General features: G+C 37.7%; 3 protein-coding genes across 3 annotated transcripts; 1 reads left to right on the forward strand and 2 right to left on the reverse strand.

The window, feature by feature from the left end:
* Nucleotides 1-875: 875 nt before the first annotated feature.
* Nucleotides 876-5,377, forward strand: LOC110750956 (putative LRR receptor-like serine/threonine-protein kinase At4g29180). The gene is made up of 12 exons (XM_021951348.2): nt 876-1,178; nt 1,452-2,483; nt 2,577-2,712; nt 2,801-2,872; nt 2,973-3,044; nt 3,117-3,197; nt 3,342-3,487; nt 3,597-3,820; nt 3,959-4,085; nt 4,166-4,231; nt 4,422-4,611; nt 4,764-5,377. Exons 1-12 carry the CDS (start codon nt 1,109-1,111, stop codon nt 5,224-5,226), a joined length of 2,679 nt encoding a protein of 892 aa, XP_021807040.1. The 5' UTR covers nt 876-1,108; the 3' UTR covers nt 5,227-5,377.
* A 2,323-nt stretch (nt 5,378-7,700) lies between these two features.
* Nucleotides 7,701-9,278, reverse strand: LOC110751115 (transcription factor MYB87-like). Its single transcript, XM_021951545.2, has 3 exons — nt 8,990-9,278; nt 8,702-8,831; nt 7,701-8,608 (listed from the first exon to the last, which is right to left on the reverse strand). The coding sequence occupies exons 1-3, from the start codon at nt 9,123-9,125 to the stop codon at nt 8,125-8,127; spliced, it is 750 nt and encodes a 249-aa protein (XP_021807237.1). The 5' UTR covers nt 9,126-9,278; the 3' UTR covers nt 7,701-8,124.
* A 4,238-nt stretch (nt 9,279-13,516) lies between these two features.
* Nucleotides 13,517-15,284, reverse strand: OZF1 (CCCH-type zinc finger family protein). The gene has a single exon (XM_021951536.2). It carries the CDS (start codon nt 15,215-15,217, stop codon nt 14,024-14,026), a length of 1,194 nt encoding a protein of 397 aa, XP_021807228.1. The 5' UTR covers nt 15,218-15,284; the 3' UTR covers nt 13,517-14,023.
* Between the last annotated feature and the right edge of the window lie 1,109 nt (nt 15,285-16,393).

The following is a 16,393-nucleotide window of genomic DNA, read 5'->3' on the forward strand; positions in this document are numbered from 1 at the left end:
TTATCATCCCATTACACACAAATTAAATCATACAAAAAAAAAAAAAAAAAAGTCTGGTACAAAGCCACAAAGAGACACAGATAGAGCTGCCAGCAGCAGCAATCTATGACCCAAATATTTTATGCATGCTGATATACTAATGCCTACTAGTTCAATATATATATATATATATATAGGTAGGGGGCTTTTCCAATGCGAACTCTAAGATGCGGATTGGTTGCGAACTTTTGTTTTTAACCGTTGGATGGCTTGTGTGGCTTTATTTTCTTTCTTTTCGCTCTTCTTCCAACGGTTAAAAACAAAAGTTCGCAACCAATCCGCATCTTAGAGTTCGCATTGGAGAAGGCCCCTATATAGGTATATATATATAGAGCAAGCACAAGTCTAATTATTTAACCTTTTATTTTTCCTGATACCTACTAAATATTTTGAGTTTATCATAAATTTTTCTTTTGGGCTATCAGAAACAAGTTGGGTTACTATTATAAGCAAGTTGAGGAATATTATTAAGGTTTTAGGGTCTACCTTTGTTATGCCTTTTTAGACTTTGGACTTATGGTTGCGTTTCTCAGTATCTTTCTGCTCTGCTTGTCGGCACGAAGAGTTTGGCTTTCATGCTAATTAAATTAATCATTGATTGCTAGTACAGTTCAAGTTTTAAAAAAAGGAACAATAAAACATATGAATAATGCACCTACCAATTTTCAAAACTATCAGGTGGGTGGGTGGGAATAAATTTTTCTATTTAAAATGTGGTGTGGTGACACAAATCTCTGTCATCCTCATCCCACATGTTTAAAACTTGGTGGATTTAATGAAAATGGAAGAAGAAGATTTGGTCTGACTAATTTGGCCGAGGCTCTTGAGCACACTGAATGTGAAATCAATATACATGCATTGACCAGCAAAGATGCTGACCTGAGTAACATGTTCTCTCATTTTAGAAAGAATAAAAATAAGGAAAATAAGGACATGTAGCAGGTTTTGCAGCATTAGGTTCCAATCCACACTGTCCTTTTTTTTTTTTCTTTGCTTTTCTGGTACAAAAACTGTCATTCATTTTTAGTATCAGATTCATAGGATCCAAGAGAGAGAGAGAGAGAGAGAGATGAAAATGTCAACTGGGTTCTTCCTCCTGTTGCTCTGTGCAAGTTTAGTTCATGCGCAGCGCCGGATAGGTTAGCTTTTTCTTTAAAAGCAAATGATATTTGTGCCTGTCTGGTTCATTTTACATATCTACTTATAACTTCTTGTTTTAGCTCTAAATATAGTTTCTTGTAAAAGGCTGTATCTTTAAGTACTAGTTGCTTGTGTTCTTGGCCTCTTGCTACCTTTCTTGGTAGGAGAAGAACTTTTCCTACTAATAAATTGGGCTGTTTTGTTCTTTTGTGTTAACAATCAGAAACAGCTCATTCATTCTGATTTATCTTCACTTATCTGTTTTCATTTAGACTTCATAAGCATTGACTGTGGCTCTCCCTCGAAGCCCTACGAAGACACAGACACCAACATAACATATTCACCAGATGGAGATTACATAGATACAGGGATAAACCAGAACATCTCCTCTGAGTATATGTATCCAAAGTATCCCAACCTACCCTTCCCTCTCTCAGACCTCAGGAGTTTTCCTCTAGGAAACAAAAATTGCTACACTTTGAGACCCGAAGCGGGAAAAGGCAGCTTGAATTTGATTAGAGCTTCCTTTTTATATGGAAACTACAATGGAGAAAGCAAGCTACCCGAGTTTGATCTATATCTTGATGTCAACTTCTGGTCGACCGTGAGATTTGGAAATGCTTCTGACATTGTTACAAAGGAGATTATAGGTTTTGCACAATCTGATAGCATGCATATTTGTCTAGTAAACAAAGGTTTAGGAACTCCTTTCATTTCAGCATTGGAATCTAGACCGCTCAACAGCTCAACTTATGGTACTGAGTATGGGACCTCTGCATCATTAGTATTCTTTAAAAGGCTAGACATTGGATCAAGCAATGGAACAGGTCGATATGGAGATGATGTTTATGATCGAATTTGGTCCCTTTATGTTTCACCTTCTTGGGATACAGTTAGCACTTCTTTACCAATTAATACCTATGAGAACGGATATAGAGCACCATTTGAAGTAATCAAGACTGCAGCTAGACCTCAAAATGGAAGTGAACCTTTAAACTTGTACTGGAACACAACTGGTATGGATGATCAATTTTATATTTTTATGTACTTTGCTGAGGTAGAGCATCTTGCGAGAAACCAGTCAAGAAAGTTCAATATATCTTGGAATGGATCTCCATTGTTTGGACCTGTCGTGCCGCGTTACTTACAAGCAGACATAGTATCAAATTCAAGAGCTCTGGTGGGAAAAGATCACCAAATTTCTATATACAAGACAGAGAACTCTACCCTTCCACCCATTCTCAATGCTATTGAGGTTTTCAAAGTCATGCAGCTGGTTGAATCACCTACTTTTAGTGAAGATGGTATGTTTTCTTTTGTTGAAGTTTACTGCATTCAAATTTGTATCTTGCTCAGAAAGAAATGCTTAGCTTCACACCGGTCTTGTTTGATCTCAGTTGAGGCCATAACGAATGTCAAAACTACATATCAAATAAAAAAAATCTGGGCTGGCGATCCTTGTGGACCTAAGAATTTCTCTTGGGAAGGTCTAAAATGCAACTACAGCCTTTCACTTCCTCGGATTACTTCGCTGTAAGTCCTTCAGGGGAACTAGAATTAATACAATTTTCTTCTCCTTTGTAATCCATTTCTGAGCAGATTTGCCTTTTATTGTCACTAGGAACTTGAACTCAAGCAATTTGAGTGGGATCATAGCTGCTTCCATTGCCAACCTCTCATCATTGGAGTCCTTGTAATTATTGTTAATTTATGCTTGCATAAAGGCTCATCTTGTTAAAGTTATCCACTTTAATATCATACAGAACATACTAACTTTACATGCTTTGTCCCAGAGATTTGTCGAACAATAACTTAACTGGACCAGTGCCTCAGTTCCTGGAAGAACTAAAGTCTCTCAGGATCCTGTAAGTGTAATTACTACATGATGATAGATTCATTGTGATACCAGCATTCCATTATTAAGAATTGACATGCAGGAACTTGAAAGGAAATCAATTGTCTGGTTCCGTTCCAAACGCTCTTCTGGAGAGATCAGAAGCTAGACTACTTGCACTGAGGTACACCTCCTCATCTCAACCCAGAAAACTTGCTTCTTGTTTATCTGGTTTTGTAAGATTCCCTTAGTTTAAAAAATAACAGAAATGGTTCATGTTATGCATCATGCAGAGAAGTATGATAATTGTGTACCTTCTTCATTTCAGTGTGGATAGCCAAAATCTTTGTGGCTCGGATTCATGCAAAAAGAAGAAGAAAATTGTTGTTCCAATAGTTGCATCGTTATTATCAGCACTAGTCCTCCTTATAGTGGTGATAGTAGTATGGAAATTGAGAAGAAAAAGAAAAACAGGTACCTTTTAACTTAATGGAAGAAATAACTTCTGAAATTATCATTTTAAATCATGAAATGTTCCTAATTTTAACAGTCGGAATCTGAAATCATTATTTTGAGTACTTAGCTACAGAAGGAGAAAACTTTAACAAAACAGGAAGAACTATAGCATCAAAGAAATGCCAGTTTACTCATGAAGAGGTTTTAGAAATTACCAAAAACTTTCAAACTGTGATCGGGAAGGGAGGATTTGGGATTGTGTACCATGGCTACATGAAAGATGGCACCCAAGTTGCAGTCAAAATGCTTTCTCCGTCATCATCTCAGGGACCTAGGGAGTTCCAAACAGAGGTTTGTCAGTTAGAATGCCTTGAAATTCATTGGATGTGGAATAAAAGTCTTGCATATGAGTGATGAGTGAAACTAGAATGAAAGACAAAGGCCTAGGCTCATTTGTTATAGATTTGATGAGTCCCTTGTTGACTGCAGGCTGAGCTCCTGATGAGAATCCATCATAGAAACTTGGCCTCATTTGTTGGATATTGTGATGATGCAGACAACTTAGCACTTATATACGAGTACATGCCTAATGGCAACCTTAGAGGCTGTCTCTCAGGTAATCCTTTATCAAAGCATTGTCCTTCAACATGAGCTTGAGCATTTCAAGATATTTAAATGTCACATTAATGGTTGCAGATTCAGATAGGAGCTCACTTATGACTTGGGAAATGAGGCTTCGCATAGCAATAGATGCTGCGCAAGGTTGGTGCTTCCTGGTACTCAACCCAAAATATGAACATCTCTTAAAACTTAGAACAGCTTTCCTACACCAGCATTCTGTGCATGTGATTTTTCAATTTCCTACAAAAGATTCTTAAATATATATTCTGGTATGACAATATTTACTTATATTACAGTTCAACTAATGTAGATAGTGAAATTTGTCTCTCAGGGCTGGAGTACTTGCATCATGGATGCAAGCCACCTATTGTACATAGAGATGTAAAGACTGCCAACATTCTCTTAAGTGAAAATTTGGAAGCTAAAATTGCAGACTTTGGTCTTTCCAAGGTTTTTCCCAGTGATAATGAGCCTGATGTAGTGACAACAGTCATGGGCACTGCAGGGTATCTTGATCCAGAGTATGTTTTTACATTTTATTATTCTCTTAGCATTTTAATCATGTGAGAATATGACGTAAAAAAGAACTGCAGAAGCAAATTAGTTTCAAGTTTCAACGTCAAATTCAATTATGGCAAAACATAGGAGTGACTGATTTATGATTTGTGCTCAGGTACTACAATTGTCAAAGATTGAATGAAAAAAGTGATGTATATAGTTTTGGGGTAGTTCTACTAGAGCTCATTACAGGCCAACCTGCAATCATAAAAAGTGATGAGTATGTCCACATTGTAGAGTGGGTGAATCCTGAGCTCCAAAGAGGGGATATAACAAGTGTTTTAGATCCAAGGATGCAAGAAGGTTGCGATGTGAATTCGGTCTGGAAAGCCTTAGAGGTGGCAATGGCATGCACAACTTCCACCTCCCAACACAGAGCCACAATGGATTTTGTATTGTCTGAGCTGAAACGTTGTCTTGAAATGGAATTGTCTAGGCATCTAGAAAGAACCCCAGGCTCGACAGAAGAACTTCGTGTTAGATTTGCACCATATACTAGTACTAGTTCAACTGAAGTGTTTTCCATGTACACAGATTCCACAAATGCAGACTCCATGACAGGACCATTTCCTAGGTAGCTAGTGAGGAGGCTTGATATTTGCAGCCTTGCAGGTTGAGAAAGATATACAACAAAGTCTATACTTAGTTTTTGAATTTCTTTTTATGTACATAGCCAAGTTTGTGATTCATTTTTGAGTTTTATGATTTGGTACATAAGTTTTCGGGTTCTGAAGTTGAAGCCATGCCTCTCTCTCTCTCTCTCTCTCTCTCTCCTAGGTTCTTTCACTCTCTACTGTGAGCAGAAATTGCCATTGATGATCAACACAACTAGTCTAGAATGCGTAGATTAACAAGTGTGTTTTGCAAACAAGAGAAAGCAAAAAACAAAAATGGAAGAAGCACGTTGTAAAAAATATATTTCCTTGTATTCAACAGATTACACAAAGTCCCTATTTATACTAATATATAAAATCTCCTTAAGGTAGGAAATAATATAGACATGAATACAATCCGATTTACAGCAGGAAAAGCTAATTGCTAGGAGGAGATTGTGAAATTGACTTCCGTGTGTGCTAGGAAAGGAAAGCTGCGTTAACACACGTAATTGGAATACTCGTACATATTTAAATCGTAATGACGCACGGCTGCACTCTTTAAATATTCATATATATTTAAAGGGTATAGCCGGTCGGCTATACAGTTAAAATATTCTATTTATAGGGTATAGCCAAGCGGATATACCTTTAAAATAATCAATTTAACGAGTATAGCCGTTCGGCTATTTCGTTAAAATATTTTATTTAAAGAGTATAGCCACACAGCTATACGGTTAAAATATTCTATTTAAAGAGCTAATTAAAATGATATATTCTTTAAATATATTTCCACATTACACTAACAATAAAAATTTGGAATTCTCTGTAATATAAACCCAAAAAACTGTTGACTGTACTTTCCTGCCACCACTAAACCAAATTCTAGAAAGAAAAAAAAATCATAAATGCATACAAGGTAGTGCATCGGGTGTAAAATCTGTCAATTCATGGCTATATATGAATGATTCGTTTTGATGCATGTGTCGGTATGTGCCTGCTATTCTCTTTCAAGTTTTTCGTTTTTATGTGTCTTCTGAGTTTTTCCCTATTGAGTAAAATATATCTGTTGTTGTGCCTTTTTGGGTTTTCTGAACATCAATGTGCTTATTTTCTATTAGGTTTCAGATAACTTGATTCATGATGAAACTAGCAATCTAGAAACTTTAATCTTTTGTTCTCAGAGATTTAGAAGCGAGGTAATTCTCTTCTCCTTATTGTTAGCTATCAATGTTCATGCACTTACTTGATTGTGTTATATTCCCATAGTCGCTTAAGATTCCACAAATGCAGAGTCGAGAGTCCATGACAGGACCATTTGCTGGGTAGCTTGTAAGGAGGAGGCTTGATATTTTCAGCCTTGCAGGTTGAGAAAGATATACACCGAAGTCTATACTTGACAATTGTTCATGAGTTTCTTTGTAAGTTCATTTTTGGGTTTCTTTGTAAGTTCATTTTTGGGTTCATTGACAATTGTTCTCAGAGTAAATCAAATTTATATCATTGAAGATTGTATTTCTCTTCTTCTTTCCATTTTGTTCTTTCCTTGATACTCAATAATTTGACCTCATAATAAACAATTGCAAGTTGGAGAAATTACTTATAAACAAAGATATTTCTAAAAAGAAACAGCACATGTGAATTTGAAATTCCTTGACTAGCAAAGATGTTGACTTGACCAAGTTGGTCTCTTAGTTTAGATAACTTCCACCTCCCAACCTAGAGCGCTAGCCACCGTGGGTTGCCCTATGCTGCTTCCTTCACAATTCTTTGTTAATTTGATTAGATTATTGTAATGATGTTTTACTACAATATACAAAGACAAAAAACCAGGTTTTCTTAGCACCCATTTGAATTGTATTCACCATCAATCAACTCATCCTAAAAGTTTATTAGCTTAGCAAGAGTCTTGCAATGAGACTTTGCATGTTGAATAGGGGATATGTGACATGCCTCACCAACCAAAGAAGTCTTTAATATACAAGAAAGAAATATGATGGTAGAGTTGAATAAAAAGAGGTCAAGAAGGGCAGATTCAGAGAACAAGTATAGAAAAGGATATGATGAAGTTCACAAGGGCCACACTTTATATTAATATTCTTAATCTGAGGCATGCTCTATTTCTCCACTTCCAGCCAAATTGGTCATCACTTTTTCAAGTACTAGTCTTTGCCATGTTCTTAAAGATAATGGTAAATGCTGTTTACCAAAGACTAAAACCCTTTCACACTTCTCACTTCTTGAATTTTCTTTCAAATTGACTATCCACCATGAATAAAATTTATGGCTTTTGACTATGTGTTCTTTGTAACCATATTCTAAGCTCATTCAAATGAAAACAAACAAAACAAGAAACCCACAAGAGAGAGAGAGAGAGAGAGAGAGAGAGAGAGAGAGAGAGAGAGAGAGATGGTCATTGTCAGATGTAGACATTTTCTTCACTTTGAATATGCAGCACAATGCAACTATTGTGACCTCTGACTAGTCAGAAGCAAACAAAGTATTGCTGACTACATATATACTTCACAATATAACTGAATATTTTCACTTGCACAATTAGGCAAACAAAATAGATTTACAATAGCAAATTAGGGCCCTCAGCCAAAGTTACCACAAACATTAATACAAAACAACGCTAAACACCGGCTTTATTAGTCGATAAACTGCATGCATAATTCCATAATCATCCAAGTTTGGTTGTTCTTAACAGAACCAAAACCCTAGTATTTTGATTTTCATACGTGTTAGTTTGTGAATTTGATAGAGAGGCTTTGCCTTGGCATCGTGAGTTCATAGCCTGCTGTTAACATGTAGGTAAGGAGAGAGTTTTTATATGCATAATACATAGAGCAAATTCATAAGTATATTTAAATATATATTTGCCTAATAACCAAAGTTACCCAGAAGAGCATCAGCAGGAGGCTCAAATCCATAGTCCGTAAGAACCCCACTTTCATCGCCAGACCACAGGGTGTAATTGTTCTCCAAACCCAAAATAGATGAAGTGGGAAGACTTGAAGCTTCTTGAGATGATGAAATATTGGTGAAACTCTTACTTCCACAAGTGCCAAAATCATTAACTTCCAGAAAATTTGAATTTGGAAATTGACTTATTTGCTTTTGTTGATCAAAACTCTGCTCCAAGCTCACATCCATTAGATATGGCAATGTACCATCAAAACAAGATGATGAAGTCCCGTGATCCTGAGGGGTTCCAAATTCAAATTTGGGAACTGAAGCTGAAAACTCTCTTGAAGCCAAATTCATGTTATTTGCTGCCCAGAATTTTTTCTTCAACTTGGTGTTCCAATAGTTTTTGACATCATTGTCTGTTCTTCCTGGCAGTTGGGATGCTATAACAGACCACCTAATTAATCACACACAAATAGAACATCACAAATGGTACAAAATTAAACAGTTTAGATACACATGATATGTTTATAAATAATATTGGACTTGCCTACTTCCAATGGTACCATAGAGAGTGCAAATAAGGTTGTCTTCCTCCTCAGTAAAACCTCCACGCTTGATGTCTGGCCTAAGATAATTCAGCCATCTCAATCGACAACTCTTACCGCAACGGTTGAGGCCTTAATTCAACACATAATTAAATTTAAATTCATTTAACCACCATGAAGAAAAGTAGTACTAACTGTTTTGCATGAACTAACCAACCTTTCCAAGAACAATTAGGAAGTAATAATTAATAAGTGATCATTTGAAATTAGAGATGATATTAATTTAGTACCTGCTTTGGTAGGGAGAGAAATCCAATTGCCACCAGTGCCATGGTTGTGGAGGTAATTCTTGAGGGTGGTGTCTTCTTCAGGGGACCATGGTCCTCTTTTCACTTTAGATTTGTCACAGCATGGAGCTCTTCCCATGGCCAAACACTCAAAAACACTAGTCTACTACTCTGGCCTCAAATTCAACCACCCGAGCAGACCAGCCAAAGGGTCCAAAAGCTAAGCTAGCAGAGGAGAGGAGAGAGACTAAAAACCAGTGCGGGGGTACGTTGAGCATTTGAAAGATGGATAAGAAGAGCCTTTACAAAGCTTGACTTCGTCTGACTGACCAATAAAGTTTATTCATTTTCTTAATGGGAAAGAGAGACTAGTCAATGTTGGTGCTTGAGGAAGTACGCAGTTCTCATGCATTTGCTGTCAAAACAGAAATTTCTCTACACAATGCCAATGCCTTATAAAATAAGAAAAATACTTGTCTCGTTACTCGTAAGTTAAACGCAATTTGGATTGAAGGGAAAAAAATCTATTATCTGGGTGTTGACAGAAACTATTTCATGCTTTGATCACCCTGACATGGGACTATTCAGATACCATCTGTCATGATATGGCCTCATGGATTCATTTTTATGCAGAAAATGCGAATTTTGTAATCTGGGATTTGTTAGGCCAATTGAAATATTATATTTATGGATTTGACATTGATTTTATATGGAGATTGGTTGCTTATCATCTGCCAAACTTTGCTGAATGTCATGATCATGTTGTGCTTACTGAATATAATATGCAGACGACTTCAAATTTGATTGGCGACGACATAAAACTGAATGAGATCGAATTGCTATTATTGGTGATCAAAATAAATCAAGAACAGTCACAAAAGGGTTCAGCTGGCTCGTGTACTTGGGCTTCCAAGCCTTCCACAATATCCAACTACATTAGCTATGGGCCCCTATGGCGAACTATCACCTTTCCTGGTCCAATAATCCAATTCCTTCTCTCCAAATTTTATTTTAGGACCATCAAAGTTTTCTAGCCCATCAAATCGTACGGAAAAAGACTGCTCTGTTTGGGGCTACTCCGGAGTAAAAAGCATGCTTTATTTCAGTGATGCATTAAGGACTTCAATGATGTCTGGTCTTTATTAAAGTGCATCGACATTATTGAAAATGTGTAACACATTGCTACATTTTATTGGAGATAGGAATCAACATTTGACACGCTAGGCCCATTCGGTCTAGCCCGTTCAAAACCCGATCTTTTTTTTAAGATTTAATTGATGCACTCTCTAACCTTCTTTTATACTTAATCAAAATAATGTAATATGTATGATAAACTAATAAACTTCTTATTTTGTTTACCCATGTTATAAATTAAGTTAATTTTTTCAATGTTGTCTAAAATTTTATAACAAACAAGTAATATATACACTATATCTTTTAGTGCCCCTTTTTTGTCAAGTTCAAATTTAATGGTTCAATAAATAATTTGAAAGCTTATTTTGCTTTTATTAATTATAATGGCACAAATTCCTTTAATTTTCATTATGTCAATCCTAGTTTGGGATAAAAGTAACACATTTTCAGATGATTCATTTTTAGGTATAATATTTTTTAAATATATTAACTATTATTCAAGGTTAGGAAAAGAGTTTAGCTATTATATTTTTGTTTTGTTAGTTATATAGTAATTTATACTATTGTTCTTTTTATCCATCATTTTTTACCCAAAAAAGTTGTGTAACAAAAAGATTTAAATGATTTAGAGAAAAAAATATTTAAAAGCCCGGCCCATTTAGGCCTGTCAAAGTACGGCCCGATAGGCAGGCTTGAGCCAAGTCTTTTGAAACCTCGGCCCGAATCCAAAAATTTCGTGTCAAGCCACGAATCCTAATCGGAGATATCGATATTGACATATTATCTACTGAAATATGTTAAAATAGCACTTTTTTCACAACTCCTATTCTAAAGTAGCCCCCTTTGCATTAAAGAGACGTTGTAGGGATAACAAAGAGACATTATATAGGGCAGGCGCTATTATAGAATAAAAGTTGTGAAAAATGACTATTTTAGCACAATCTCCTATTATCTATACCATAACGACAGTATGTTCTTTAGTGAATAATGGAGGTACATTCCATAGTTTGATTAAAGGTTTAGAGAGAGAGAGAAGGATGCAGTCCTGCATTCGTATTCTTCCTATAATTTGGCTCTCTCTTGTATTAACAAAAAGAAAAAGTCAAACGTTGGCATCTTAATCTTTCTATAAAAAAATAAAAAAATAAAAAAAAAATTGACTTGAAGAAATTAACCACTTGAAAATCCATATGCACACAATTATATGTGAATGCAACTTGTAATAGCATGAAGATAAGAACATAATTTCTTACTATAGGTCCGGATTTCCAGCAATCCGAAGGACAACCACATTTCATGGCATGCATATAATTGTGCCCTTTTTCACATCCCATCCATTTTCTTAGTTTCATACATTAAACGAGCTTTGCATTTTTGGTCCATTCTGTCAGCATCAAACTCCGAGTTTAAACTATAAACTAATACATATATCTCTGTTTAAAATATATATATATATTATATCATTTGGTGTTGGTGCAGCCAAAAGTATGGGTTTTGAACCCATCGGCGCAGGATAGCGACTGGCAACTACCCAATTTCATTTTAAGTTACTTGGTTTGACGGTAATCTCAATGTGCTGGGAAATCACACTACAAATTTACACAATTTCATCGTCTTCCTTGCTTTCATGGTCATTGACAAAAACACACACACAAACAAAGAAGATTTTTATTTTTATTATTTTTATAATTCTAAACTCAGTCTGTCTTTTATCACAAATGGACCCACCTCGATTTTTCTTTTGATAATGTAGATTTCAGTGGACTGATCTGATGCTAACAATAATGTTAAAGAAATAAATTGGATTGAAATGGAACCTTAGCCCCAATCTACAAGTTTTTTCCCGATGCTAAAAGCCAAAAACGTCAAATATATATGATATATGGCAGACCAAACATCTCAGTTTCCTATAATTCCTCGAATGGGTTCATATTTTTAAGTTTTTGTTTTTGATGCACAAAATTATGGTTCTTATTTTCCGAAAATGGATATTCTTCGTGATGTTCTGCCAGTTCGGATGGCATATCCCAGAATGAGAGTGAAAATTTCAGGACCGCAGGGCTCTCTCCAGTTTTGCATTTCCAAGAGCACGACATGTACATGAGCAGAAGCAGAAGCAGAAGCAAATTGATGTTTAGTGACACAAAGCATGCACGTGGCAAACATGCAGATAAAAACATGACAGGTTTATACGTGATGCGGCATATAGCTTATGACTCAAGAGGCAGACAACGACACTTGTAGTTTGTGGTTGGAGGTTGGAACTCAATATAATAACTCTGCTCTTGTATTTTTATTTTTAATTTTGTTTTGGGGTAGGCAAACAAAAATTGTTTCTTCAATTTGTTTATCAAAAGAAACAAGAATTGTACTTGTTCAAAAATTATGTCTTCGTCTCTCTGTCTCTGTAATTTGCAGAGGCCTTTGTCTCTGTGTATTGAATTTTTTCAACCACCCAAATTTGCCTTTTTAGTGATTTTAAAGGCCAAAAGCAGCTTCTCAGTTCAGTGCTCAGTTCAGTGGATGGGATGGGATGCTCAGAGAAACAAATGCATCGAAATTAAGACTGGCTGGCATTATTGTTAGTGTGTAATTAGTCCACCAATAAACCGCACTCGGATACATTAAAATCATTATCAGTAATTATCCATGTCCAAATCAACAACTTCACCCAATGAAAACAAGACTCTACCCATCATGATTTTGACAGATCGTTCACCGTACGATAATTCCAAAGACCCTCATCTCAATCACAGTTTCACAGCTTCAGCAATTAAAATCCAACGGTGGGAACAAGCTTAGAGTGCATGCAGCGGCATCAGGATCAGCCTGTATTATTCTAGTAAAGGTCAACAGAAAGGAAAATGAAACCATAGCTCATAATAGCCTCATATCCTTAAAGATATTGCGTGTTGGAGGGGGTTAAATCAAAGACTATGAATATAAGTAAAGTTGAAGACCAATTATACCAGAGACCACAATACAGAAATAGTTTTTCTTTCTTTGCCAGGGATATAATTTCTTCCTCCTTATTTTCTCTGTCGGAGATATATTTTCTTTCCCCTGGAATTCCAATTTATGTCCCACAATTTCAAACCTGTGAAGTGGGGAGGAGACTTGGGGAAGAGTTTATGGACTTTCTCTTTCATTTTCCAGACACTGTCAAACCATGTGAAGCATAAAAATTCCTTGCAACGGGCTATTACCGGTCAATAATACTATTAACACCTGAAACATTGCGTTATTGGCAAGGGATAGGCATGAAAGTGTTTCTCCATGTGAAGCCTCTTGTCAATGAGAAAATTAAACCTCAACAGCCTCTGAAATTTAAGGTGAAACAAGAAAAACCCAACAGCCAAAAGGAAATAAGAAAGAGAGAAAGAGACCAGAGGAAACTGGATAAAGTTATAAATTTTTTACATACATAATAATTTGGCATAGAAGCATAAGCTTTTTACAATGATAGAGATCAGTAAGTGGGATAGTGATAACAAACACCATAATGAACAGAGAGAATAGGGAATGATCCACTGTCTGCTTCAACTATACAAAAGGCAATTCCTTTCTTACCAATCTAGGATTATCTACTTATCAAAACAATCCCCAAAAAAGAGATTCTACTCTTCTCGCCCACACCAACCATCTTGGTTGGGAAAACATTTACACAATCTTCAAATCTTCAGCTTGACTTTGCTTCCAAAATCAAATTCCCAGATAGATATACCAACTCTCTCTCTCTCTCTCTCTCTGTGCTTCAGAGACACTATTCACATGAGAGAGAAAGCAAAATATGGTAATTAGAGGCCACCAAATTGAACCCAAAATAGAATCATAGACATCTCATCTCAGCAACAAATCATCAGAGAACCATTTAAGAACCCGTATGTGCCCACTCGGCCCCACTCACTTCACCAGCTCCGAAACCCACCCAACATCAGGAGCACCACCGCTCGGGCCTGATTCGACCCGACCCAGAGAATTCTCCTCTCTTAGTCTCTCAAACATCTTCGCCCTCAATCCCCTTCCAGACTCAACCCTCTCCATGGCAGGCTCTTCCTCACACCCCTCCTCGCAAAAATCCAAATACCCAATTCCAGAACGGCCCGGTACACGGGTCGGAGTCGAGGGGAGGCTACAGAAACCGGGTCGAAGAATTGACCCGCGTGGAGACCCGAACCCAGGAGATCCCGGAGACCCAAACCCGGAAGAACCCACCTGAACATTCCAAGAAGAAGGCAAAGACTTGACCTTTCCAAGCTGCAAGTTCCTCAGCGAAGCCACCATTTCGTTGACGGAGTTCGAACCCAGAGACCGACTCAGCGACCGGGTCATCGGAGACACTGGCGGGGATATTTCCGGCGACTCCTCTGGTGTGGATGACAGAAAAGGCAGCGTCTTCCCGCACGAGGCAGCAGCCTCTATTGCCTGCCTAAGAGGTGACCCGTCGTACGACTCGGCCGTGCTGAGCGAGTTGGAGCCTCTGGGGCTCTGCTGAGGCAAAACCCTTAGCTGCTCTGGCGTGTGCGCGAAGAAACAAACCCTTCGCTTACAGCTCGTGCCGTCCTTACACGGCTGCGTACGATAGCGCGCTGGGTGGAGCCAGCACTCGAAAACGCCGTGTGCGAACTCGCACGCATCGCCTTTCTTGCAATGACCCTTTCGGAAATCGGGGCAAGCCGTACCCGAATAGTGGTACTTTCTCGGGTCGCGGCGCCGGGCCTTCTCACCCGGGTGGGCGTAAGGACACTCGGTCCAGTCATGTGACCTCCCACGTGCGCAGCGCCGCACCTTGAACTCGAACATCCTGAAATGGTCGCAGGAGTATGCGTCGACGGGAGAATCCGATTCGCGAACCGAAATGTCCGAGTCGGAGTCCGGGTCGGTTTCGTTGGAGGGCAAGTAGCGCTGGAACGTCGTCAGGGCTTCGTGCAGATAGTAAGGGCTGTTGTAGTCGGCGCCGTTTGCATTCCCCTCAGAGTTAACGGAGACGCCGCTCAGGGGGAACGGAGAGTACACCTCCGCCGTGGGATCGTCGAGTTGAAGCCACGGAGGGACGTGGACCGTTGGATTGGGACGGTGCGGTTCTCCGAGCATCATTTTCTCGTTCTTTGTGTGGTTTTTTGTTTTGGTTTGGGTGGTGGTGTTTAGGGGAACATCAATGTGGTGTAGCTTTCTTTATAAACTGCTCTGGGAGTGGGTTTTAACCGTGGTTGGGCTGGGTTGGGTTGTGATTTAACCGTGGTTGAGTTGTGAGTTAAAAATTTCTAGGAGCTGCTCCATTTACCACTGCGGTTAAAAGAACCGTACGGGGAGTTTCTCGGTCACGGTGCTGTTTGATTGAATTTGGACAGCTGAAGGTTTGTTATCCACGTGTTTATCGCGAGGGGCTGGGGTTTTATTTGGGATGGTCGTGTGTAACACGTGGGTGCCTAGGATTGGAGGGTGAGATGACTCCCGTGAACATGCTGTTTGCTGATCGTGGCGCTGGACTTTTTATTATTTATTGCTAGGCCCTTGGTTTCCGAAGGCGGTGGAACGTGTGATACGTAATAATATAAAGGATTTTCTTTTTATATAATATTTTGGGCTGCCGACTTGTTTCTATAAACAGCATCAAAATAAATTAAACCCAAAACTAAAATAACTTAACGTAGAAAACTCCCATGAATTCCCAACGAACGAGAAACTTCTAGGCCTCCTTTGGTTCGTGAAGAGAATTTGATGGAAAATGATTTTTTCTATGTCTTTTTCTAATGGATTGGAATTAGAAGATTCTTTTAACATGTTTAGTAACGATGGGAAAATAATTAAGAAATATCACTTTATTTCAATTCCTATGTTTGATTTGTGAAAAAATATAAAATAAATTTTATTTAATTCTCCAATTAAATACTATATTGTAATTCTAAATTATTAATGGCAATAAAATAGAATTATTCACACTAACACCCCTTGAGATTTTTTATATTTTCACAAAAGTCCCTCATGTCTTAAAAATTATATAAACACCCCCTGAGGGGGTTTCGTGAAAAAATCGAAAACCTCATACGGTGTTAGTGTAAATAGTCATTAAAAATGTGCATTTAATTCTGCCTTAGCTTTCCACATGATGGGAAAATGAAACCCAAGGGGCTGGAGGGTTTCATTTCCCCCCCCCATATTTTATCATGTACCATGCAACCATTTCTCATGAAAAAGTCGAAAACCTCATATGATGTTAGTGTAAATAACTCAAAACAAAATAGTCATTAAAAAGGTGTATTTAATTTAATT

The sequence above is a fragment of the Prunus avium genome, chromosome 7, assembly GCF_965620075.1.
Source record: "Prunus avium chromosome 7, drPruAviu1.hap1.1, whole genome shotgun sequence".
Taxonomy (NCBI): domain Eukaryota; kingdom Viridiplantae; phylum Streptophyta; class Magnoliopsida; order Rosales; family Rosaceae; genus Prunus; species Prunus avium.